This window comes from Choloepus didactylus, chromosome 8 (genome assembly GCF_015220235.1).
Source record: "Choloepus didactylus isolate mChoDid1 chromosome 8, mChoDid1.pri, whole genome shotgun sequence".
Classification (NCBI taxonomy): Eukaryota; Metazoa; Chordata; class Mammalia; order Pilosa; family Megalonychidae; genus Choloepus; species Choloepus didactylus.
Genome location: NC_051314.1, coordinates 140,903,358 through 140,928,209, shown reverse-complemented (window position 1 = coordinate 140,928,209; position 24,852 = coordinate 140,903,358). Strand labels below are relative to the sequence as shown.

At 45.5% G+C, this 24,852-nt stretch overlaps 1 protein-coding gene across 11 annotated transcripts in view; it reads right to left on the bottom strand.

Moving 5' to 3' along the window:
- Positions 1-24,852, bottom strand: part of CELF2 (CUGBP Elav-like family member 2) — a 637,682-nt gene that overhangs the window by 35,051 nt on the left and 577,779 nt on the right. For all 11 annotated transcript variants that reach the window (XM_037848338.1, XM_037848333.1, XM_037848330.1 and 8 more), the window contains 2 exons: positions 21,230-21,293; positions 9,392-9,526 (listed from right to left, as the gene is read on the bottom strand). In XM_037848338.1, the coding sequence (XP_037704266.1) occupies positions 9,392-9,526; positions 21,230-21,293 (199 nt within the window). The remainder of the gene's footprint in view (positions 1-9,391; positions 9,527-21,229; positions 21,294-24,852) is intronic.

Below are 24,852 nucleotides of genomic sequence, written 5' to 3'. Positions count from 1 at the left end.
GACACACATGAGGCATTCAATGAATATCTGTTGTGTGAATGAATAAATGAAACGTCTGCTGATGGCGGAGGCAGTGAGCTGGAGTCCATGCCCGGGTCCTTGCAGGACGAGGCTGACTCGTGGGCATCGAACGTCACTGCACCAGGGGACTCCCAACGGACCCCAGAGCCTGCGGTGAGTGGTTAAGTGAAAGGCTCTCATCAAACCCGTTCTCTTCTGCCGTGTGCCAGGAAAGAGTGTGGCTACTTATAAGGATGGAACTGGTGGAGCTGCTGCCGCCTTGGCGTCCCCAGGACCGAGACCCCCTTTGTGGTTCTGCCAAGACCCCTACCTCCCAGGCTACCTCGCCTGGGGACAGGCCCTTCCTTCCCAAAGGCAGGTGCCTGTGCAGGGCCAAATGCAAACGGCATCCCTGAAAAACTTCTCTTCCCTTTCACTTTACCGGAATAGGGGTCACGCAGAGGAAATGTGTCTCTTACGCTTTACAGAAGATGGGATGACACCCCACGTGGGGTGAAGCTGCTTGCCTGGAACTCGGCTACTCCTCGGCCCTTCTAGACAGTCCAAATCCAGCAAGGAAAGAGAAAAATGGCAGTGGGGGTCTGAGTGACCTCTCACATTTACTGCTTCTCCGTTTAAGAAATATTCCTTACGTGGCTGTTGCCCCTTCCCCTTGGCTTATATTAGGGTACCTGCAGGTCATGTCTAGATTAAGTCCATTCTACACACCACTTTGCTTTCTAGGAACCAGATGCATAAACTTCCTCCCAGGAACCCTCTTCCCCGCGTTGCTGGACAGAGGGAGATTTATTTTTTTTGGCTTCAACAGAACAATGTGAATAGAAGGCAGCAAGAACCTGACTCCAGTGTCCTCATTAAACACTTTCCGCAGCACAATTAGGTGGTGAAAGCAAAGTGGCTTTGTGGTTAGGAAATAAAATAATTGTAAACACAGAGAAAATTGCCTGCATCAACCAGAGGCAGGACACCAGAGCCCGTGGTTGCTGTTTCGCCTCCGACAAGCGTGGATGTGACATTCCTACTGTGCAGGGAAGGCTGGGAGGAGGCAGAGCAATTAAGAAATGACACGGGCACTATCATTATTAGTTAATCACAACCCTAGGGTATTAACAAAATACAGAGCATCTCTTCTCCCATGGGGTCTAATTAGCCCACAATAACCACACCTCTAATTTTAATTTATTCCCTTAAAGAATTTTTTGGGGGGAGCAAGAAGTGGTGATTGGCAGGAAGAGGCTGTTTGTGCTAGAAAATGGTGTTAAAAGGCTCTGGGGTCCACTTCGTTCTCACTATACTGGTTATTATCAAAAAAAAAAAAAGGAAAAATAACAAGTGCTGGTGAGGACGTGGAGAAATTGGAACCCTCATGTATTGCTGGTGGGAACGAAAAATGGAGCAACTGCTCTTTGGCTATTACTCAAAAAGTTAAACATTGATGTTCTGTAGAACCTGGCAATTCCACTTCTAGGTATATACCCCAAAGAACTGAACACAGACTCGAATAGATACTTATGCACCAATGTTCGCAGCGGCATTATTCACAAATGTTTGCAGAGGCCATTATTCACAACTGCCAAAAGGTGGAAGCAACTCAAGTGTCCGTTAACAGATGAGTGGAAAAACAGAATGTGGTATATCCAGACAATGGAATATTATTCAGTCATAAAAAGGAGTGAAGTTCTGATGCATGCTATAATGTGGATGAATCCTGAAGACATCATGTTGAGTTAGATAAGTCATCCACTTACACGAAATAGCAAGACTAGGCAAATTGATAAAGACAGATAGATTAGAGGTTATCAGGGGCTGTGGAAAGGGGAGTTAAAGCTTAATGAATAGACAGTTTCTATTTGGGGTGATGAAAAAGTTTAAGAAATAGCTAGTGGTAATAGTTACACAACATTGTGAATGTCACCAATTAAATGCCACTGAATGGTACACTTGAAATTAATGACAGATTTTATGTTACCTGCATTTTTACCAAAACAGGAAAAAAATAAAAGGCTCCGCGTTACTCTGATCTTACTTCTGGACAATGTAATGGGCATAATATCTTTTGCCCATAAATGTCTGTACACTTTCTTCTTTCACTGCACTACTTCTAGCCCACAAGGGGACTGGAAAGCAACTTGGATTGGTCGACGCTGGGCCCGACAAGTCACTCCTGATCCTCTGGAAGAGAAGTAGGAGGAAAATTCAGAGTCCAGAGGACTAGATGAAGCAAGTTCCTTGTTTGGACTTTGAATTAATTCGGAGGCTTTACTGCCTGACAGCAAACATAGTGGAAGTTGAGAAAATGGTCCAGAATTTGACACGGGTGGGTGGGTGGTACTCTACTTCTAATGGTCAAAGCAGTTCTACTATTTTCTTCACCTCAATTTCCATTTCTAAATGCTTGTCGGAGCCCTCAGTAGGTGAAATTTCTAAGGAAGAAATCCACTTTTTCAGTTGTCAATAAACCAGGGGTACCCTCCTCACACTCACTCACTTTCAGTACCGTCCCCAGGCCCTTGAAGACAGACACTTATGAATGAAGGTGGAATTTGGGACCAGAAGCTTGAAAACGTTAAGTTGACATCAATTTGGGATCCAGCAAGAATGGAGCAAAGGAAAGAGAAAATTGAACCTGCGTTCCCTTCCAATGATGTTTTTTGCCTATGATTTACCAAAATAAAACTACATACCTTCCCTTAGCTGGCCCCAGATGTCTGTTTTTTATAGATGGTTATAAATACAGGATGAAAAAAAAAAAGTGGTGATTTCTGCACAAGGATGAGAACATGTCAGCGGAAAAATCCAAAAATATAGCTTGTTTTAACAACCGGGGAGCCCCCGAACTAAAACACGTGAAAGAGGAGTTAATGAAAGGGAAAACAGACTGTTTTGAGATTCACTTGTTTTCCCGGATGATAAACAATGAAAAGAGATGGAGGAAAATGGTAGAGTAACCTTCAAATGAATATCTAGTCCCAGCATTGATAAAAAATCACTCCGTATCGGTAAAGAAGATGCTCCAAAGCTAAAAGTGCTCTTCCTTTATCTAACCAGTGTTGGCACCCCTGAAGGGTACGGGCAATTGGCGAAACACACGTAATTAAGGGGTGTTTTTTGAGGTGTCATCTTTCAGAAGCCCACATTGGAGTAGGTGGTTCTTTTGAAAATGAAATGCCTTTATTTGACAGGAGGCTCTCACTTATTCAATATCATGACATCAGGACATTCTGAAATCCCACATTTGTAAAGTACCTATAATTAAAAAACAAAAACAAAAACAAAACAATCGATCTGCTTTACTAAGCCTCTGTCCTAATGTCAGCTCGTGCTGATTTGCTCTTTAGAAAGCTGTCACACCTGAATATTCACTTGGAAGGCGTGGCTGTTTTTGGATGGTTCCAGAACTAAAGCACAGGGCATAAGGTGGGTGGACCGACTCTGTAAAACGCCACCGTCACGATTCAGGCCTCTCCTTAGAGGAGTGAGCGCTGGACTGGACGGAATAAACTGCTCTTCATTCTGCTATTCAATCTAGTCGCATAAACATTTGAGTTTTTCTATGGCTCCACACACAAGGGGGATTACAAGTAATAACAAACTGTTCCTCCTCTGAAATCACTTCCTATCTAGAAGGAGGGAGGTAAGGCACGTACCCAGTAACTATCCTGCAAAGAAAACAGAAATGTTTCTGCACAAGTATGAAGACGGTCCTTCAGTAGCACAGAAAAAAAGAGTGGTGTGTGGAGGTGCATTTGACAGACATTTATGGAGTGCCTATTTCCTGCTAGGTAATTCAGCTTTCCCTCCTCCTCTGCCCTCCAGGAGCTCCTAATAGCTCCTGACAAAGGAGTCTCTACCTGATCCTGGGTTAGATCAGGTAGAGTATTTATGTTAGCAATACAGCGTGAAAGTGATCAAATCTTGGAAGGCTTCTTGGTGGTGGTGGCATATGCTGTGATTCTTGAAAGTTCAGTAGGAAATTCAAAGTAATTTTTATTATAATAATGAAACTTTTTTTTTTTTAACTATGGCTCAATTACAGAAATAGTATAAACTATGCTTGCTATAATGGGCATTAAAAGCACGAATCTCCCCAAGTTGAGACACTGCAATAGATGCATGATGCAGAGGATTTTCACAGGTGAGGGGGTGGAGAAGGTATTCTAGATGGGGAAGCTGGCAAGAATAAAGGCTCACGGTGCTTTTGAGGGGAAGGAGGATTACATGATTTGTCTGGGGGTAGGGAGGGGGGCAGTGACAGTTCTGGCAGGAGGGTGGAGTTGGATTTGGAGGACTTGGGTGCCACACTGAGGGGTCCATTTTACTCTAGTCTACACTGTGGTGAGCGGGACGGGGAAGGTCTGCACAGAGCCATCTTGTTCTGCCAACAGCCTGCAATGTGGACTGAGGGTGGGAGACAAGTTGGAGACCTTCCAACAGGGCAAAGGGAGTGAAAATGAGGGCGTCATCCAGGCCAAGCCAACTGGAAGGGGAAGGAGGTGTTCCAGAGGGAGGGAACTGGCTGGCCCAGTGGCCGCAAAGTTCACCCTGGAAGCTCAAGGAAGGCCCCTGAGTTGCTGCTGATGGGATTTAATGGGGAAGGGACGGCACAAGGATGCACAGGAAGGGATAAGCTCATTTTAGACTTTCTGAGGTTGCACTACGGCAGCAGCTGCAGGCTCATGGCCTCTCCTTCCTCGACACCCCAATGCCCTCTGTCTGTCTGTCTGTCTCTCCCAGGCTCATCCTCCTCCACCCATGCCACCGCCCCTGGAGGGGTGAGAGCAGGGCCCGGCTCATTTTTACAGACTTGCCCTGCACAAAGCAGGAGGCTCGGAAACATGGGCTCCCTTGGTCTGCAGGTCACATCTCTATGCACGATGCAAGTTCACAGGCAACCCCAAGGTAGAGATATATATGGGGTTACAAAAGAAAAACCTCTTTTACGACAGAGAGGTGACAGGGCGACTTTAGGATAAATTCTTGTGGCCTGGCGCTGCCCTCCTCCGTGCACTGTCACATTTGAGGCGGCCATTTGGGGTCATTTGTCCTGACGGCAGCAAAGAGCTCGAGGCACATCAAACGCCCTCCGTCTCTGCTGACCTCGCACAGGGCAAAGAAAACTTCACTCTTTCCCTGGAACTCTGCATGTGCCCTGGCCCCTGCTGGGAGGCAAGGAACACCTTGAAGATGGAAAAAAAAACACCGCCCAGAGTTTCAAGCGAAAACTGTTTGAAAAGCCAACGGTGGGGAAACAAGAGTGCTTCCTAGCATTTTAGAAAGCTGCGTGCTGCCCAGAGAAATTATCTGTCATCCTGAAGCGTGCACTTGACAGTCTGCACTTACAGAAGCATCTGGAGAATTTAAAAATATCCTTTTCTTTAAAAAGAGAAAACAGAAGAAAGTTTTCTTTCAGTGGACTAATTTGGTGCATAAAGGCAATATTATGTTTGGAGAGAAAATGCCAAAGAAATGTTTGTATGTGATAGTAATAATACTTGCTCCCAACCTCTCGAAATTACCAGACAAAAGCCATGCATCTACAAGCTGGGAAGGAGACGAATTTTACTATCTTTCTTTAAAACCTAGCACGCAGGCTTATAGACAATTTGCGTCTCTGTACAAACACAGAGACGCATTCCTTAAAAAAGGCTCAAAATTGGGTAAGAAGAAATGACTGAAGAATTAATTAACTAAACAGGAGATTGAAGTAAACAAAGGACAAAATTATCATATCAAAATAAAAGACAAGAAACACGATCAAATAAGGCTTCAAAAGACCCGTGAGAAAATCATAAAAGGCATAATGTGCATTTACGTGGTTTTTATTCTTTCATGATTTAATTTCCAATTTTATTCACTAACATCTGATAATTGCATGAAACACTCATTGTAACCATGGGCAATTTAAACTATTTTAATTTTTATTTCAAGGCCAGGAGACAAAGGAACCTATTTATTGCCCAAGGGGATTTTTTTTTTAACAAAAATTAAAGCTTAATCTTTCATGTTTTAAAGCTAAGAGTTTAAAATCATTTATAATAATGCTACAGGGAGACTTTTTCCTGGGTATGCCAAATTGAAATGATAAATTTACAATTATGAAAAAAATTAATAGTTTAGGGGATTGGGCTATTCCTTTCCTTTCTTGATGAATTTGTCTGAAGCTTAAGAGATGGTATTTAAAAATTGTCTGGGGGAGGTGCAGGAGAGGTTTCAACACGTTTCACAGTCTGACTGGACTTGCTAATGGTCTAACAGCAAATTCTGTTTATTATTATTAAAAAAAATAATAATGGCCTTGGCTTTGGGAGCTGCTTCAAACCCCTTTTATTTCACAGGAAATTGCCCTGATTAAGTGGAGCGTCGTGAATTTTACTAAGTACGTTTTCTGCAACTCTGAGAAAGTCCCTCATGGAAATTAGACAAATAATTTACTTTCGCTTAAACATTGGATTTTTTAGTTACACTTAAGAAAAATAATTGAAATGTAGATTTAAATGGTTTCTGTGGCCGCACATCAGGATTCTAATGAAATACTTTCAGCGATTATGCAAAGCATTTCTCAACAGAGAAAAGAAAAATCACTTTCCACGATACCTCAGTTTGCAGGATTTACGGAAGGGCAGGGTGCCACTTTTAGGGTAAAAGGAAGGACACTTTTCAGGTGATGGGTTCTGAACAGGTGAGAAAGGAAGAATATATGTCTCAAACCATTTCCCCTCGCCCCCTGGTCTCGGGGAGGAGGGGAACTAAAAGTCGTCAAATACGCTGAAAATTCATTTCTGACAAATAACGTACACCATGCGCCAAGGCTGTTTAAGGATCTCCCATTTTAAGAAGATCATGACATATTTGTGATCCTCGCGCTATTGCACGGAATAAGCCTCGGTCCCCTGGCTGCAGCTGTCCTCGCTCTGCCCCCCCAGCTCCTTCCGTAGACCACTCTGCTAGCCTGATCCCACCTCAGTGTCTCCACTTGCTCTCCTCAGCCTGGAAGGCTCTTCCCCAAGATATCTCCATGGTCTCCACTTTAGTCAGGTTTCTGCTCATGTGTTGCTTTCTGGGAGGGGGACAGCCTCCTGCTACCTCATCTGCTTGCTGCATTGCAGTCCGTTTTTTCTCTCTCCAAAGCATCCCATCTTTCAGCATCATATACTAACTTGCTTATTCCCTGAGCTGCCCCCAGCAGACTACGATACCCACGGGAGCAGGGTTGTCTGCTCTGCTGCTGTGTCCCCAACACCAAGGACAGGGCCCACAACCCCAGAGGCACTTAAATATAATTTATCCAATTCCACACTCCGCGCTTGTGCCCTTGGCTTCTTTAACTGACAAGTCTCCATTTAAAGAAGAATGAAGTGTCTTAATATATATGTGAAGTGTCTTAATATATGATACGGATTCCCAGAACCAAGATGCAGTTTAGCCCAAATATTGCAGTTGAAGAACGTATTTTAGTTAAGTTTAATGACCCCCCACAAGCAAATGAAGTCCACACATGCTTAACCACACCGCTCGTTTGTAATAATGGCCTGCTTTTGTAATCACAGAGCCATTTTCATGAAACTACATGTCAAGGGCATCGAAGTTAAATTATTCAGGGCTATGATCAAAGCTGTGGGTAATATATGACTTCCTGCTTTTCACTTTTCTCTATTTCTTATCTCTGGGCTGTTTTCTGCTGGTCACTCTCATAAAACAGAGAGAAGGGGACAGTTAAGGTTGGAAAAATTATAATCATTTACTTGTGCAAAATAAAGTTAATACCGTTTCTTCTTAAAAAAAAAAAGCAAATCCTACTTATTTATATATAAACAAACAAAAAAATTCGGATTGTAAGTGATTTTTAGTTTGTCTGTCCCAAAACAAAGTGCAGTAAAAAACATCAGCTTCTGATTAAAAATACAATAAAATGCATGTACAATGCTCTGTGCTATTTTAATGGAATCATTTTGTGGTGCTCACAGGGGACATAAAAATTCCTACTTCAGGAAAATACTTTCCAATCTGATACATAAAACATAAATTAGGTCAAATTACGGTTTGTTTTTTTAAGAAAACTCACTTTATTATTTTTATAAGGGGGCAACTTATCATGGCAAAAATATTTATTTCTCAAAAGGGGCCACTGAAGGATTTATTTAGATCACAAGTTTTTGTATTGCATGATAGCCTTAAATTTAATTTATTTAAAAAAATAACTTAAAGTCAATTTTTCAGGAATCTTATTTATTGCATAAAATGAGGCCCATATAGAGTAATGGTGCATTTTTGAAGACATTTTTTGAGGATCAAGGCAGTATATCTACGTGCTGTTGTTATGAGATCACTGCACACTAAGGACAGATCCGCTAGCCCTTCCTGTACATCTCTCAGGTTTCTTAGGGTAAAGTGTGTTGGATACACAATGTTTTATAAAAGGCCCAGGGCTACTGCTTCTGAGAGCGCAAAAGCCTGGAGAAAACTGATCTGTGTGTGCTCTACTCTTCGTTTTGTGTTTTCCCAAAAGAAACCCTGCACTGCTACATTCAAGTTGTTTCAACCCTTGGCTAATCTGGGCATGGTAGAAAGATGACCATGGGAAGTCTCAGTGTTGGAAGGAAGCTTGGAGATGGTCCAACCCCTCCATGAAACAAAGAAGGTAAGACCATCAATCAGGGTCTAGAAAATTCCGAGAGGAAGGAAAGCCAGTGAAACATTAGCCTCTTTTATTTTTTTAAGCTGCCACATTACCTCTGGCTGGATGGAAAGCATGATGGCATCTGCTTTTGAAAGAGGCAACAACATTTCTGGGGAAAAAAGACTTGAAAACACAAAGCCCAGAACCTGACCACACACAAACGAGAGAGAAGGTGCCCTCTCGACTAGAAATTTTAAAATTGAATGGGAAGGATGGAGCAGGTGTGAGATATAACACTGAAATCTTAAGAGATTCTGAGATTTAACAGAGAATTTGTAAATTACCAAAAAAACAAAAAGAAAAAAACAAAAAAGGACAGGACAGAAGTGTGACTCCCTGAGGTTCTTTATAAGGACAGAGACTTAAGTGAGGATGGAATGGATAGAGACTTTTCTTAAACAAAATGAATGTGTGAGAATTGCTAGAATGCCGGATTCTCTGACCATAACGTTTTATCATTTTATTCTTCAAAAATAAAACATACATGTGCATTCAAACTTCCTTTCTCATTTGATAAATAATTTTAAAATAAAAAAATAAAAAAACATAAACAAATAAATCACTTAGAAGCCCAGGGGAGAATCTCTTGGCCGTGACTTGAACACACGCACGTACCCCTGTGCCTGGCATCTGGGGCTGTGCAGACGTTGAGCCTGGACCCCCCACCCCCGAGAGGGAAGACCCCCTCCTTACCGGGACTCGTGAGGGCCCCCAGGGCGCTGCTTGTGGTGGACAGGGGGTTTGCACTGGTGCTGGTGGCTGAGGTCTGGGCCGCGGCCGCGGCGGCTGCCAGCGTGGCCAGATTCTGTAACTGTAAAGCGTTCATTCCTGTGAAGGGGAAAAAATGTCACGTGAGTCACAGGGCTGCCTCTCCTGGGTGCCAAGCCAGAGACGCCAGTTGCCACCTGGGCAGGGGACAGGTGCAGACAAGCCCATGGGGGCTGTGTAGAGGGCAGCCAGGGGTCTGCAGCTCCAGGGACTGGGGTGTTGCTAAGTTCAGAGGACAGTGCCTTCTGTTCTTTCCGACATGACCTTCCATTTCAGAAGGTGCTGTATGAGACAGGCCCCTGAGGGCAGCCTTCTCAAAAGATGCCTCCCCGTCGGGCAGCCCGGCCCAGCCCAGATCCTCCTACCCCTGCCCCTGTCTGTGCTGCAGAGTGATGACAGACAAGAAACACACTGCCCTGTGTGGACTGGCAACTTCTACCATACAAGGTCAGCAAACGGAGTCATCGGGTGGGGGCGGTGGAGGAAGGGTTTCAGGGTACACCCTCACCCCCCTAAGTGTGACAGCTCCAGGATGAGGGGTCCCAGAGGTCATCAGTGTGTATTGGTTCCAGCTCTTTTCTGGAAATGAACTGACCCTGGCTCTGTGTGACTTCCGGCAAGTTCCTTAACCTCCCCACGTCCTGCCCGGTGAGTGGGGATGCTAACTGGACCTGACCTCCCAGGGTGAGATAAAATGGCGGGTGCAGATGGCTTAGCTCAGTGTCTGGAGCAAAGGAAGTCCCCAATAAATGCTAGTGGCTGCTGTCATTATCACTTTTCCCACTGAATCCATCGCCAGACGGATTTTGAATATGAACTCTAAAGCGAGTCCATCCTGGGGACTCAAACTGTATTTGATGAATAAAAGAATGAAAGAGTGAAAACGACAGTGCCTTAATCCTCTTAGAGGTATTTGTGTTTCTAAAAAGGACTACGTTGAACTTGAAGTCTGGCTGGAGAAATTTAAGGAAAAAAAAACAGCCAAGAAAAAAAAATTTGCAAGAACACGAGGGTGGGATTAGCAGAGATTTCTGTCTGTCGCTGGGAGGCTGGCTGTGCCTGATTCTATGCTCTATGCTTTTTTTAAAAAAAAAACAACTTATTGTGGTAACATATATATAACATAAAGTTTGCCATTTTAACCATTGTTAAGTGTACAATTTGGTGACATTCGTGTTCACATTTGCAACGTGATGCCACCATCACCACTACCTATCACCAAAGCTTTTCCATCACCCCAAAAGGAAGCCCTGCACCCTTTAGGCAATAACTTCCCCTCTCCCCACCCGTGTATGCTCTTTTAATGTCTTTTATCCTCCCCCTTCAGTTTCTTACCCAAAGGTTCTCTGAACATGCAAAGCACTTTTCCCTCATTCACATCACAGTAAGACGAATAATTAATTGTGCACGTGGAGAAGCAGGAGATGGCGCTCTCCTTATATAGACGAATTTTATATAAAGACATTGAAGCAATCGGCTTAATTTTACCTTCTCATGCCTCAAATCCAGATTCTTAATACATGTCTACTGAACACAATCTGCTTTAGGGAGAACTGCTTCCATAGGCGTTGGGGGTGGATGGACGGGAGAGAGAATGTTCCAGCTTGGAAGGAAGCTGGCAGCTCTGCAGTGTACCTCCCCTCCCCTCGGTCCCCACCTCCGCAGTCGGGCATATTTCCGCTCAGAAAAGTGTTCTTAACCGCTCTGCTGCAAAGCGGGTTCTCCTGTTGCTCAAAATGATCCTCTGCTTTCTAGGAGACACCCAGACCTGGTGGCTTAGGGGGAAAGCCAAACATCTGTTTTTCCAAACCTACTTGCTTCGCGGGGATGCTTAGCAGCAGGAAACAACTGTTTGTGGAATCCTGTGACTTTCTGAAAGGAAAGAACAGGCTCCCGGCCACCCTCCTGAATCAAGCAAATGCCAGTGGGGACAGAGACGTCCCTCATTCTCTCTGACCAAGGGTCGGACAGGGTTGTATTCATGAGGCTGTGAAAGTGGAGAAGGTACGGGTCTTTGTTTTTGGTTATACTCTAGGAAAATGGAAGAAACGTGAGTGGTCTGGCTTTAGTGCAGACACTCTTGGAAGGCCCTGTCCCCGAGCTATTTTGCGCGGAGTGAGGTGCATCCTACCAACTTGTGACTTGTGTTCCTGCTGCTTTAATGGAGTAGACCAGATGATCCAACATCACCAGCAGGTGGCTGAGAGCACAAGGAGAGGGTTTAGCACTGGAATAGAAGCTTACGACATGCACCTGGTACATATTAAGAAGCAGCAAGGCCATTACTCTAGGCTCAGGTCAGAGGCTCCTCCTGAAGGAATTATCCTTCCTTGGACCCTCGCTAGAAGGGAGCCCCCAAGTTAGTGCCCCAGGACTCCAAGGCTGGCAGGAACTGCATGGATCGCCAAGCTCAGTCATGCACCTGGGTCTGTGAGGGCCAGGGTCTCGGCCAAGACCTCACAGCCCACACTCAGGGGCCAGAGCTCTCTGCTGCACTTCAAGATCTTCCTCTGAAGAGTAAGGGTTTGCATTTACCAAGTGCAATTCGGTCACGTTCCCTGCAAACTCCCTTATTTCTTTTTTACAGCTCTGGGCCTCTCATCAAATCCCACTTTGACATTATTTGCATGTATTTCTTCCCTTCATAATTAGATAGTACATTCCTGATCCATCAATCCATCCATCCACCCACCCACCCATCCATTCATCTACCCATCATCTTCAAGTCCTCCTGAACACACACACACACACACACACACACACACACACACACACACACACACACACACACACAGTGATACATATATATATATACAGAGAGAAAGAGAGTTAGGTGATGGATAAATCTTTGTTGGATGAATGGAAAGGGTAACTAACAGTATGAAATTCCCATCAATTCTCATAAAGGGTATTGTCTAAACAACCAAGTTTTCAGTTTTCTAATTCTTTGTTGGTTCTTCAGTATTTACAACAGCATCAAATATTGACTGTTTCCCTCAATCATTAATTAATCCATTCTACAAATATTTATTAGAATCAGGTTTACTCCTTATCTCACTCACCAACATTCATGGACAAATAAATGATGGTCCTGCAGCTGCGCTGACACCTGCTAGGTTCTTTCCACCACTGGCCCCTGCCCTTCAGAATCCAAGGCTGAGGGTTTGGGAGCCCACCCTCTAATTCCCACGCTGTGTTTCCCTGTTTCACCACTTCACCACCTGAGTCTCTGGTCCCCTGCTCAGCCTTTCCCCGCCAGGCAGAGGGACTGAGGCTGAGAGGCCCTGGGGCACCATGCTGGGGTGTGGCCCATTCATCTACCCATCCACCACACTGCAAGGGGAGAAGACATGGGCCAAAGGAAGCAGGGGGGAGGAGTGGGAAGGAGAGGAAGAGGGGACCCCCAGGATCTAAGGGATTTGGAGAAGAGCTGGATAGAGAGAATCAGGGGGGCAGGAGGGCCCATGTTTTTCCACTCATCCATCCACCTACTTATCCAACTATCTACCCGTCCATTCGTCCATCCATCCATCCATCCACCCATCCATCCATCCACCCACCCATCCATCTGTCCATCCATCTGTCCTATCTATCTAAACATCTGTATCATCTATCAATTATATCTATCCACCCACCCACCCATCTACTCACCCGCCCACCCATTCACCCAACCACCTGCCCACCCACCTATGCATCCATCCATCGATCCATCCATCCATCCACCCAACCACCCATCCATCCATTCAGACACCCACCCATCCACCCAACCATCCATCCGTCCGTCCATCCATCCATCCGTCCATCCATCCAGTGCCCAAGCCTGTGAATGGCCATGAGGATAACATGGAAAATAAAACAATCCTTGCCCTCAAGGAGTATACACACTCAAGCACGGAGAGACCAGTGACCAGGGAGTAATCCCACCACTTCATCAGTCCCTGGAAATAGATTTAGATCCAGAAACAAATTCTCACCAAAGCCTGCGACTTGCTGGAGACAGGAGGAGAAGCACGGTGAAGCGGGCAGCTGAAGGTGGCAGCTTCCCAGGGGAGCATCACTGCCTTCCCTTCCATTCGGTTCTTGCCACGGTCCTTGGTGCTGTCCCTGAAGCCCCCACCCCCACCCCATCCATCCTCAGAGGTCAGTGCTCAGTAAACCCAGAGGTTGAACAGGGCATCTTCTAGATTGGGACCCCATCCCCAGCTCTGACCCCCACATTTCTGCTTTCTCAGTGCAGGGCTGGCTCTGCCCTGCCCTGTCCTCATGCTCCCAGGGCTTGCAGGGCCCGACACTCTTTGCCTGGTGACAAGGGTGATGCCCGCTGCAGCCCTAAGTGCGGACTGGAGAGCAGGTCCCTCTTAGACCACCTGGGTTTCCAGCCTGGTTCTGCCTCTCCCACTACCGCTGCGCTCACTTTGGGCAAGGGCTCAACAGCTTGTGCCTTGGATCTCTCCACTGCAAAGCGGGATCAGAAGAGAGCAGCCTCTTGGGGTTATGGGAATTGGTGAATCAATACATGTAAAAAAGCTCTATTAGTCAGAATTAATATCGTAACCATGTCACCTTGAATGGTGAAGACAACGGTGACAGGAACCAAGCATGTGCTGGCCATGCTTCTTGGGCATCCTGTGCCAACCCTTCTGTAATACTCAAAACACACCCGCCTGCCCCAGGCACCAGCCTTACCGCACCTGCTACGGATGGAGGAAATGGGGCCTGGAGAGGGCAGACCATGGCCCACTCTCCAAGGGCGCCTCCTGGACCAACAGTCCCAGACAGATGCAAGGAGAGCTGGGCTTTCTGTCCCGGGTGCCTGTCGTCTGCCTCCCTCTTTAAGTGGCCTCCCCCACCATGGTCCCCTGTCCTCCTGGTTCCCTTCTGGAGCTCTTCTGCTCCCTTCCCCCACTTCATATCTTCATCTCCATTTACTTCATTCAACTTTGCACCTTGGAGAAGTTTATGCGGGTGGGGAGGGAGGGAGGGCAAGGGCTTGTGTCTGGAGGGGCGTTGTTCACCACCAACGGGGTGCAGGCAGGTAAAAGCTGTAGGGTGAGGCGGTTTCGCCCAGCACGGCCAAGCCTAAGTCCTGCTCCTTAGAAGCAGTGGGCCTGAGACACAGCACCAGCATCGTCTACTGGTCCCTGCTCAGTTTCCGGCACCTGAACCCCAGTGCAAGGGACTGAATTTACCATCTCATTGTCTTTAGCAAAGAGAACTGAGTTAGCCAGTCACCCTGTCCTGAGTAACTGCTACATCTCACTCTCTAGATTACTCAATCGATACTTTCATTTTGCAGCACGATTTCCTTGCAGCAGCCATTACCAGCTTCCCCGATCTTATAGATAGAGCCCAGGTTGCAGCTTTCTCAGCTGCTCTCTATGGCTGGGCATGTCCCAGGACTGTGGGCTACCCCCTCAGCCAGGACCTGTAATTCAGGGGGTTCTCAGCCAGGTCTGCAGGGATGCATCTGACGGGTCCATAGACTCCCTGAAATGTCACGGGAAAGTGGGGGGTGTGTGTGACATGTGTGCACAGCCTATTCTGGTGACAGACCCTAAAAAGTTTAAGAGCCTCACATGTATCTAGATAACCTTGAAGAGATACAAATGCAAGTGGAAAAGCCACGGAGCAGTAGCCGGGTGACCGGAGGGATCGAGGGGAGAAGTTAGAGCCAGGGAGTGAGGACATGGGGAAGAGGGAAAGATGGGAGAAGAGTGAAAGCACACAGCTCTGTCTCCCACCTGGAACCAAGACATCATACAAGCCACCCAACGAAGTCAGTGTCTGTGCTGACCACTGACACTGCTGCCCGAGGCTGGACCTCGAGATCCCGTGCACTGAGAGCAAAAAGAAGGACTCGACTCGCAGGAGGTCTTGCTGCAGCCCATGTGGAAGGTTCTGGGGCAGTGAATGCACCACATCCTCCAGTGGCATGTTCTATCCACTGTACAGATGCGCTACAGCTCTGAGCCCCATGGCCTGCTCCACTGTCCATCCCTCCAGAGACACCTCCATCCAGAGCAGGGAGGACATTCCGGCTGTAGGTGTCTCGGGCCGTCTGCTGTGTCCCAGTAATAATCCTGGGGTCTTTAAAAGGAGCTGGGGGGCAGAATCTTGATAGGGCAAAATGTTTCTGGCCCCCGTGCTGGTGACAGCGTGTCCTGACAACTTGGCTTATTCCTACCACGGTGCTTGCACAATTGGGGAATCCTCATCCCCAATGTGGACAACTTGCTTCCACCCTCCCCCCCCATTATTTAGGGAATGGCGCTGGGGTCATGCTGCCTCGGAGAAGACATCACCCATCCCATGAGGTAACTGACCCTAGAAGCCATCTGAGGATGGGCTCACACAGAGGTGGAAGTTTCTAGAATGCTGCGTTGCTGTTCTCACCAGCAACTGAGCCTCAAGCCTGCTCCTGGAGGGGAAAGAGAGTCCCCTCCCTCATCTAATTCTGCATGATGGTTGTTATTCCCCAGGACAGGGTCAGAACTGATGGGCTCACAGGCAGCCATGGGGGTGTTTCTGCTTCTGCTCATTTTCTGGTTCTGTTTTTCCCTTCTTTTTTGGGGTGTGTCAGTGCCCCTGCCCCTTCCCTCTTTCTCCATTCCTTCTGCAGGTGCCCCCTTGCCTCCACTGGCCCAGTCACACTCCCTCTCCCCCAGCCACGCCCACACAGTACCCCAAAAGGGCACCAGACAGCGGTCGCCTTGTGCCTGGGTGGCAGCTGGGGCCAGCTCCGAGAAGGAAAACAACTACATGTAACTTCATTGACTTCACCCTGCTGAGATGGGCCCCCCAAACCGGAGGCAGTAACTGGGTGACTGAGCATGCAAACCACTTAAGTTTTATGGAATCCAACAGTGTCGATAGCGAGATGGCAAAAAAAGTTGGGAATACAGGGATTCAACTTTTTCCCTTCATTACTTGGGGGGGAAAATCCTTCTCAAAACAATGAAATTATGTACGAGACAGATGTGCAATATGCCTACTTGAAACTTAAGATTTTAAAAAAATTATTTATAAGAAGAAGGGCATGAAAATTTAATTTAATGTTCACCTTAGGTAATTTTGTGTCTTATTGTTCATAGCAATTACCATAAATCTGCATATCAATAAGCGCGAACAGATGTCAGTTGTTAAAGGCGCTTGCCAATCAGGTCTGTTAAAAAGTGACAGATGGGTGGTGAAGGAACATTCTCATAAGGCCTATTAGCACATTCACGGGAAGTGTCTTGTGCAGGAGGGTTGGAGACTCAGGTTTTGGAAGAACAGGGAGTTCTGCAAGTGTGTGATGCACACTTTGCATTTCAGGGGGTCTTCTCTGTCAGAACCCCGGACCTTCTGCACACCGCTTTTGCAAATGTCCTTGCTCTTCTCTGTGTCTGACATTCCAAGACTCTCTGGGAAAGGATCCTTCAAATGATAAAAGCATAGCCGTGTTGTTTTCTCAGCAAGAATTCGCACTCAATCATTTTACAGTTACTTCTAAAACCTGACCAGCTATTCTAGAAGGGAACTGCTGCCCACTTCACTGAGTAACAGAATTAAAATGAAGCACTTGTATCCTGTTTATCTGCAGATACTCCTCTTCAGCAGCATAATCTCTATTATTTGTTAAATAACAATTCCTTGTCCTAGGAAAAAAAATTCCCCTAACAAAAAACGACCCACGCCTAATATATCTGAATCGTTTTTCAGAAGGAATGGAGGCAATTTTCCTGTTACTACCTCTGAGTCGCTGTTTACTGTTTTTATTTTGATTTTTTTTTTTTTACCAGTTTTGGGGCTCTCTCTGTTGTGCATATAAGGCTCGGACTTATCTCTTATTTAGCCAGCTAAACCTTTTGTGTAAGCCCACCCCTGCAATTTGGGTTTATTATGTACACATATGTCAGTTTACTTTTCAGATTTGGAGGCGACAGATAACTCAGGTTTTGGATGAGGCTGGCTTGGTGCCAAGATCTGAATCTGCCAACTTCCCAGCTTTGCAGCTTTGGGAAGGCTGCTAATTTCTCTCTGCCTCAGTTGTCCCACCTGTAAAATGGGATACTAACAGCCCCTATCTCATAAAGCAGGTGTGCCCTTTGGGAATTCTACACCCTAATCCCCATTAGACCACACTTACTGGAGCTGCATGTAAGTTATTTAACCCTTTCATACTTCAGTGTTTCCAGCTGTAATGCAGGGACTTGAAGTAGTGGTTCTGTCCTGGGAGGTTCTGAGGGTAAATGGCATGATTTTTTCAAGGAGGTTTGTGAAAAGCAAAATTGTGAAATACCACCCTAGTTTTTCAGACCATGGTGCTCTTTTGAGATGATTGTTGTTCTCAAGAAGTTTCAGATAGATAAAACCACTTTTCCCTTTTTCATCCTCCTTCAAGAAAATCCAGACTCTTAGCCTAAACCCAGTCCCCAAGTTTCTGAGATTTCAGAAATTCACTGAACAGACAGCATAGTTGAGTGAAAAATGGACAATTTAGAAGTTTTAAGAAGGAAAATAAAATCCATCAAATTCAAGGGTGCACAAAAGTATACATAAAAGTATTCAGCTTATAAACATTTGATCCTAATCCACTTTCTGCATTTAAATTCCATATTTAATAAAGGTGCCCCTTTAGAAAAATCATAAAACACATTTGAAGTTATTTTTGAGAGGAAAATGGTAAGATTTTGGGGGAAGAAAAGGAGAGTTGATGTCTCATTTGATTTTACTGAGGCAACTACTATAGTGACCTGTCATCTCTGTTTTTTTTTGGGGGGGAGTAAGTGGGGGGAGAGGTTTATTTTCTTTTTCTCCTCAAACAGAAAATGCTTTTACCTCATATAAATGAAACATTTTAGACTCAAGTTATAAACCTCAATCTCCTGAAGGACAGCCCGTTACGTCTGGAGAGCTGTTCACCACAAAATTTCAGTGGTTCTCAAAATGATTTTTCCACTCTCTTTGGTGATAGTGTTCCAAGCTGGACTACTTGAATTTTATATCAGGAGTTTATTATATGCAACTGTAAGCCGTAAAAGCAGCATCGGAATTGTGGATGTGCCCACTCTCTTCTCACTACGCCACTGTATCAATCACTTGACAAGCATTTTACCATCAGGTGGGGTTGGGCCTAATGACCTCTTGGGCTCCCTCAACCTGAATAGCATATTGCTTCCACTGTATCTGATTATGGACCTGGAGCTCTGCGACATGCCTGATAATCATACAGACCCCGCTATCTCCAAATCCTCAACGGCCCATTCATGAAGGTAGGCTCATTTGTTTATATAACATTTCTTGGTGTATACGCTAGTTTGAAGCCAGATTTCTTCATTCATTTAAGCATTTATATTTAAGTTCCACTTGGAATGTATCCAAAATATACATTCATACCCATTGATTTAGGAATGTGTTCGCTCATCTGCTCGAGAAGGGTCACCTGGGCCTCTTGGGGCTGGGCTGACTTCATCAGGACACAGGCCGGGCCTGCTGGGAGCTTGGAGTAGGATGAGGGGTGCAGGATGTGTTGGGAGGCCATGGCAGGGTTTGCAGAGGTGAAAGAGGAAGGTAAAGAGGGGCTTTAGGGAAACCCAGAGGAAGGGGCACCCCTCCCACATGTGGGGGAGCTGGAAAGCTTCCTCTATCACCAGCCCACCATGTCCACTTTACATTAGTGGTTTAGATTATGGGCAAGGTAAAAAGGGAAGCCCCAGTGCTGGGAGAAGGCAAAAGAGGAGAAAGAAATGGAGCTCTTCTTTACTGGGAGGAAAAGTACACCCTGATGCATAACGCTTCAAACGCTTGGGAAGACGAGGCCCGATTATTCCTATGAATGAAGGGCACCCATTCCAGAAATTGCCAAGCAGACAGATCCCTGGCACCTGTGGCCTTAATCCTCTCAATATTCGAGATGGTGGTGGAGAACTGACTGCTCTGCATTGGATTTCACAGCCTCTGCAGACTGAGCGTGCAGAATTTAATATCTTGAAGGTTAAGGAAGGGGATCTTTTGGGAAGCCCGGAGCATTTACGGAATGCCTTTAAATTAGCCATCTGTTCTGTGGCACCTCCTAAGGTGCCTCCCGGTGACCTTTACGTTTTTAAATGAGCTCTCAGAGCCTGTGGGTGGTCTCATCCTGACCTGTGGGTGGCCGGGCAGAGGGTGCCCTGTCCGTTGTTGGTGGCCTCAGGACCCGTGACCTTCTCTGCATAATCCAACTGTGGGAGCAGGAGAGCCAGAGGCTTCCTCCAAGGAAAGCCCCTCATTTCGGGTCCGGGATGGCCCATATTCATTAGAGGAAAACCAAATCTTCCATCAACGGAAAATGGGACAAATCTCAGCATTTATTTTAAGGTGTGCATTCTGGAGGGGTGCTCTTTTTACAACACAGAAAACACCCTGAGTATTTTACTTATGCCTCTCCAGTTCCCTTTACAGAAATGCATATAAATTAACCATTCCACGCAGCTCTCAGCTCCAAGGCCAGCTTCTGAAACTGTGCTCATGGAGATACTGCTGAATGATTTAACTATTTATCACGTTAAGACATATTTTTTCCTAATAACCCCAAAGCCATATTACAACAGAACAAGCAAGCAATGCCAGCAGCTTTAACATCTGAAGAAAAATCCTGCAGTATTTTTACTGTAAGCTAACATACACTGTCAGACAGCAAGCCACCGTTAGCTCAGGAGGGCCCGTGGAAGGCTGAGCTGACAATCATGGAGAGACCTACATCTGCTCATCGAAACTCTTTCAAGTTCATTCAAAGCGGAGCAAGGAGAAAACCAAGGGTGTGCAAGGGAAAAGAAGAAAAGAAGTGGGAAAGAACAGTATTCACAGTGACTGATGAAGAAATCTCCCTTTTGCTCTGCCCATTCAGGTTTTGCACCATCGAATCTGGGTGTCCTTGATTAAAACAAGCCGTGTTTGATTCTCATATGCCCCAAATCTGTTCTTCTCCTCATGCGTCTCCCCCACCTTTTTTGGAATCCAACAAGGAAACAGCTCTCCAGCCGGTCCTCGCGGCAGGTTAATGGGCACCCACGTTCTGATTTATTGCCCCATCCCACCTTCCCTGGCACCGTGTTAAGTTAGGATACCAGCAGGAAGGCTGCACGGTGGGAGTGACCTTTCGTTAATCACTGCGCCTCAGCTACCACTCGCACTGCTCATTATAAAAAGAAATCCTTCAATGAGCTGGCTTTTGCACGCAGTCGCACTTTGATTTTCTCCAGAACAAAGATTATGCTTTGCCGTAAAAGCTTCTGATGCACCAAGCTGTCGACTGGGGTACTGAGGTAAAAAAAAAGGCACCCCGTTAATTGTCTGTGGTTATCCAGGGACTGCAAAACTGCATCAAGACAGGCCTGCAGTCTTGGCTTTCATTAGGGAGGTCAGAACATTTTTATTGACTGCCTATTATTAAGATTTCAGAGGACTGTCAATCAATTTGGCTGCTCTGGATATAGGAATCTTGCTGGAAATCTCCCAGTAATCAAACCCGTTTTTTTTTTTTTTTTTTTAATACCTATGGAGGGTAGGATGCAGGAACTCTCAGCCCCCTCATTTTACAGCTGCTGTGCAGGATGACAGTGGACAGGAAATGCAAGACATAGGCGACCTTCTCCAGAGCTGCTGCTTCTAATTTTAACGGCCAAGATGGAAAGCTTATAGAACCAGTAACGGTCCTTAGTTCTCCCTTCCCCGTGCTTTTTAGCTTGGACCTCTTAACCAAATCCAGAATTCATCTGAGGAAAGGTGTGCTTCCTGACTTACCCGCCATCTGCTGGATGCCACTGAATGCGCCCAGGTTGCTGGAGGAGGTGGCTTGCTGCAGGAGCTGTGGACGAGAGCAAAGGTGTATGGTCAGAGCCATGGTGAAAGGAGAGAAAAGTTACTTCCCAATGAGATCGGGGACAAATCCAGCTTCCTTGATGTTTCTGAAGCCGGCTGCCACTGCCTGTGGATGGACTGATGGTCCCCAGAGTAGGGGACTGTAAATCCATATGAATGTCTAATCTCGATTAAGAAACACCGACACTGGGGAAACTCAATGATATTGCTGCTTTAAAGCAATTAATCAATTTACTCTTTTGAACAACCAGGTGTTAAGTCTATTGAGATCAACGTAGCATGACTAATTCTCTGTCTCTGTAGTCTACCAGTTACTGTAACTCATCCCTGTCAATCAAGACCCATTCCCTCAGCCCCTTCCATTTGCCTTCTCTGTCTGGTTTCCTTTATGTTTCATTAAGAGCACATGGGCTTGCTGGCTCTTAGGCCAACAGAAAAACCATCACAACTACATTCATAAACGTATCTATTCACAGCCACGAAGTCAGCTACGATTCTATGACTGAGAAAATGATCATCCCCTTGAAGATGTTTCTCACTGGCAGGGAGAACCATATTGTTTGTCAGAACTCGGAAGTATCTGGCGATATGGACAGCAAAGCTATGCATTATTCATATGTCATCAGAATTTTTTTTTTTAAGAGTCAGTGTACCTGGGAAAAGGCTCTGCATTTTGCCCTGGAGCTTTCAAAACCAAATTCCTCTCCTCCCCTCCACCCATCCCTCACGTAGAATCAGTGGGAACCATGTAGCAAAGCATGTGGCTCCTGTTCCAAAGTGCTCCTTTGTTTGTCCAATTTAGTTAAACTATTGGTTACCTGAGGTAGGAACAGGAGTCTGTTGTACTACCTGCTCAGCTAGATTTATTGATACTCTCTTTCTGGTAAGGTAATCAATACAGACAGACTTGGCATGTGAGGGCAAGCATATCCCCTCTATTCGAATGTGCATGGATACCAAAAAGCATAGATTCACCAAATTCATTATGGAAAAACTATTAGGAGACTATGTGCTTAGGAGGAATAAGATGAATTTGCTATTTTATGGACAGCTTTCAGAATTTTTTTTGGAGCTCTGCAGAGCAGAACATAATGTAGACTGCTGCTGTTTTTCTGAGTAAGTAGAGGTCTCTTCAGTTTAGTAAGGAAAAAACTTTACTATAGGACCTGACTCAAAAATCGGCACCTATCATTGGCTTAAAAGCACAAAGTGGAGTGGAGTACTAGTGACTGATGAAACAGAAGTCACAGGTACAACAGAATTACAGGATTAACATCAACAGGTACTAAAAAGGTCTGTAACATTTACTCTATCCCTCTTGATGACTTGGAATGTATCATGTAGGTCTTACACACTCACATACACACACACACGCACACACACACGGGGTGGGAGGGAAAAGACAGAACAGCTAGGGATGATTAATTTTGATAGAAATACTTTATTTTGGTTTGATTTGTTGGGTTTCACAATCTATGGTTCTTATCAGAGCCACTGTCCCCTCCTCCTATTAGACTATTTTTTAAAAATTAAAGTTAAATAAAATTAAATCAGCTTTGAAGATACTTTGAAGGACACCTGGAGGGTCATTAAACCATCACCAAGGGTTATTTCCATGGACAACCATTCTTTAGTGAGCCAGAGCCAGAGGGAGGCCAAGGGGCTTGCAAAGAAATGGATTTCTAGTTTCTATATCCAAAGTTTGAAGTGTCAGGCTATTAGAAGCATGAACCCTCGGGGTGAAGCAACCGGACTGGGAAGAAACAGGAAGGGATGTAACTGTGTATTTATCTGTAGGAGAGCCAGCCACTGCTCTTCTAATGCATTAATGCTGCCTGTGACACCTGCAAATGTCTGTGGGAAACACCTGTAAAGAGGAAGATGAAATGTGAGGTCCCTGATCACTGAGGCAGGGCAGTATGGGTACAATGACCACCTATGCAAAGTTTCTGTCCAGTGTCCCTATGATTTCCTTTGTCCATTCTTACGGTGGGAAAGGATCTGACGAACACATTCATTATGTTTTCTTTCCCAAAGGATACTCATTTTCACGGGAATCTGAACCTAGGTTGTTAAAAACACTTCTACTGGCTATTTATGAAACTAGCAGGCAGAAGGGATCATTTGTGGAGGGGTGGGGAGAGTTTCTTCTTACCCCTACCAAATACCCAGCATGCAATGACCCACTGGTTATGCACTCAGTTAGCCTCGACTGCCATACCTGACACAAGGCAAGAAATAAGAGGGGTTCCAACCACGGCAGCACTGCCAGAATTCCCATCTACCTAAAACAGAGGCTCAATGAAGACGACATCTTTCAGGAGATCAGGGAAGCAACCAGAAGGGCTGGTTCTTTCAGCCCTGAAGGAGCGATGGGTCACAAGAAGGACAGGGATCTTCAAAGGAAGAGATTGACTGATAACGCAGTGAAAAAGAAAAGTGAGGGAGGACAAAGACAGATGCTACTGATGGGCTCACATTTGGGGGTGGAGATGGGCAACAGTAACCAAGGATGAGACTATGGCAACTGAACCAGAGAAGTTAACACATGGCAAGAGCTGAGTCCTCCAGAACTCCAACAGTTAGATGCTTTAAGGCTAGAGTCAGTACACAAAGAACAAAGAAGGAGTACACCCTTTCTCTGTGGAATACATGGGGTCAACTTTAGGGCCTTGTTCGGAAATCCTAGCTATGTAATTCCTATTCTGCCTCCACATTTTATGAGTGGACATAAAATTGACAGAACATAATAAGAACTGCTTATGAAGAGGTGTTTTTATAAATGAGTCTGAGATTAATTCTCTTGCAGGGGACAGAAGACATTTGCAGAAGTGATTAAAGAAACAAGTGCCAGAGAGTTTCATAAGCCGTGGAGCCCGAGAGATGGGCCACGGCGATGGGATGGACACAGGTGTCTCAGTTTCTGGAAATGGTGGAGTGGAAAGCTGGATCCTCAGAAGCCACAGAAAGGTGAGCTTGGCATGAATCGGTGATAGACATTCTGGTATACACAACTAGACAGATGGTCTATGGACACTTGAAAAGCACAAGTCTGTGAAAAACATGATTGTTAAGGTAGATTCATTTCTTTTAAAGTAGAATTTCTAAACTGACACATCAGGAAGATAGGGTGGTAGGTACACAGATTTTAGCAAGGCCTCTGACTAAGTCTCTTGTGGTGTCTTTGTGGATAAGATGGAGAACTGGCTAGAAGGTGGCAGTAAACCTGGTGGCACTCTTGTTAACGGCTCAGGTGAGGACGGGAAGCTCAGGATTCTTGTGCATCAACCAAACGTCCTAGAAGCTACCAGGCACTTGGGATGTGGGGGGGCACAGAGCTGAGTGTGCACCACCTCCTTGCACAGAATCCTTGGAGAAGTAGCACCCTAAGAAGGAGAGAATGTGCAGGGAGGGAGCCCACCTCAAATCCCATCTGACCACTGGGAGCATGGAGTCTTGGGGAAAGATACTTCACTTCTTTGAGCCTCTTTCCTCTTCTGTAAAATGGGCTAGATTTTTTTTTTTAATTTTTGACATTCTTTAAC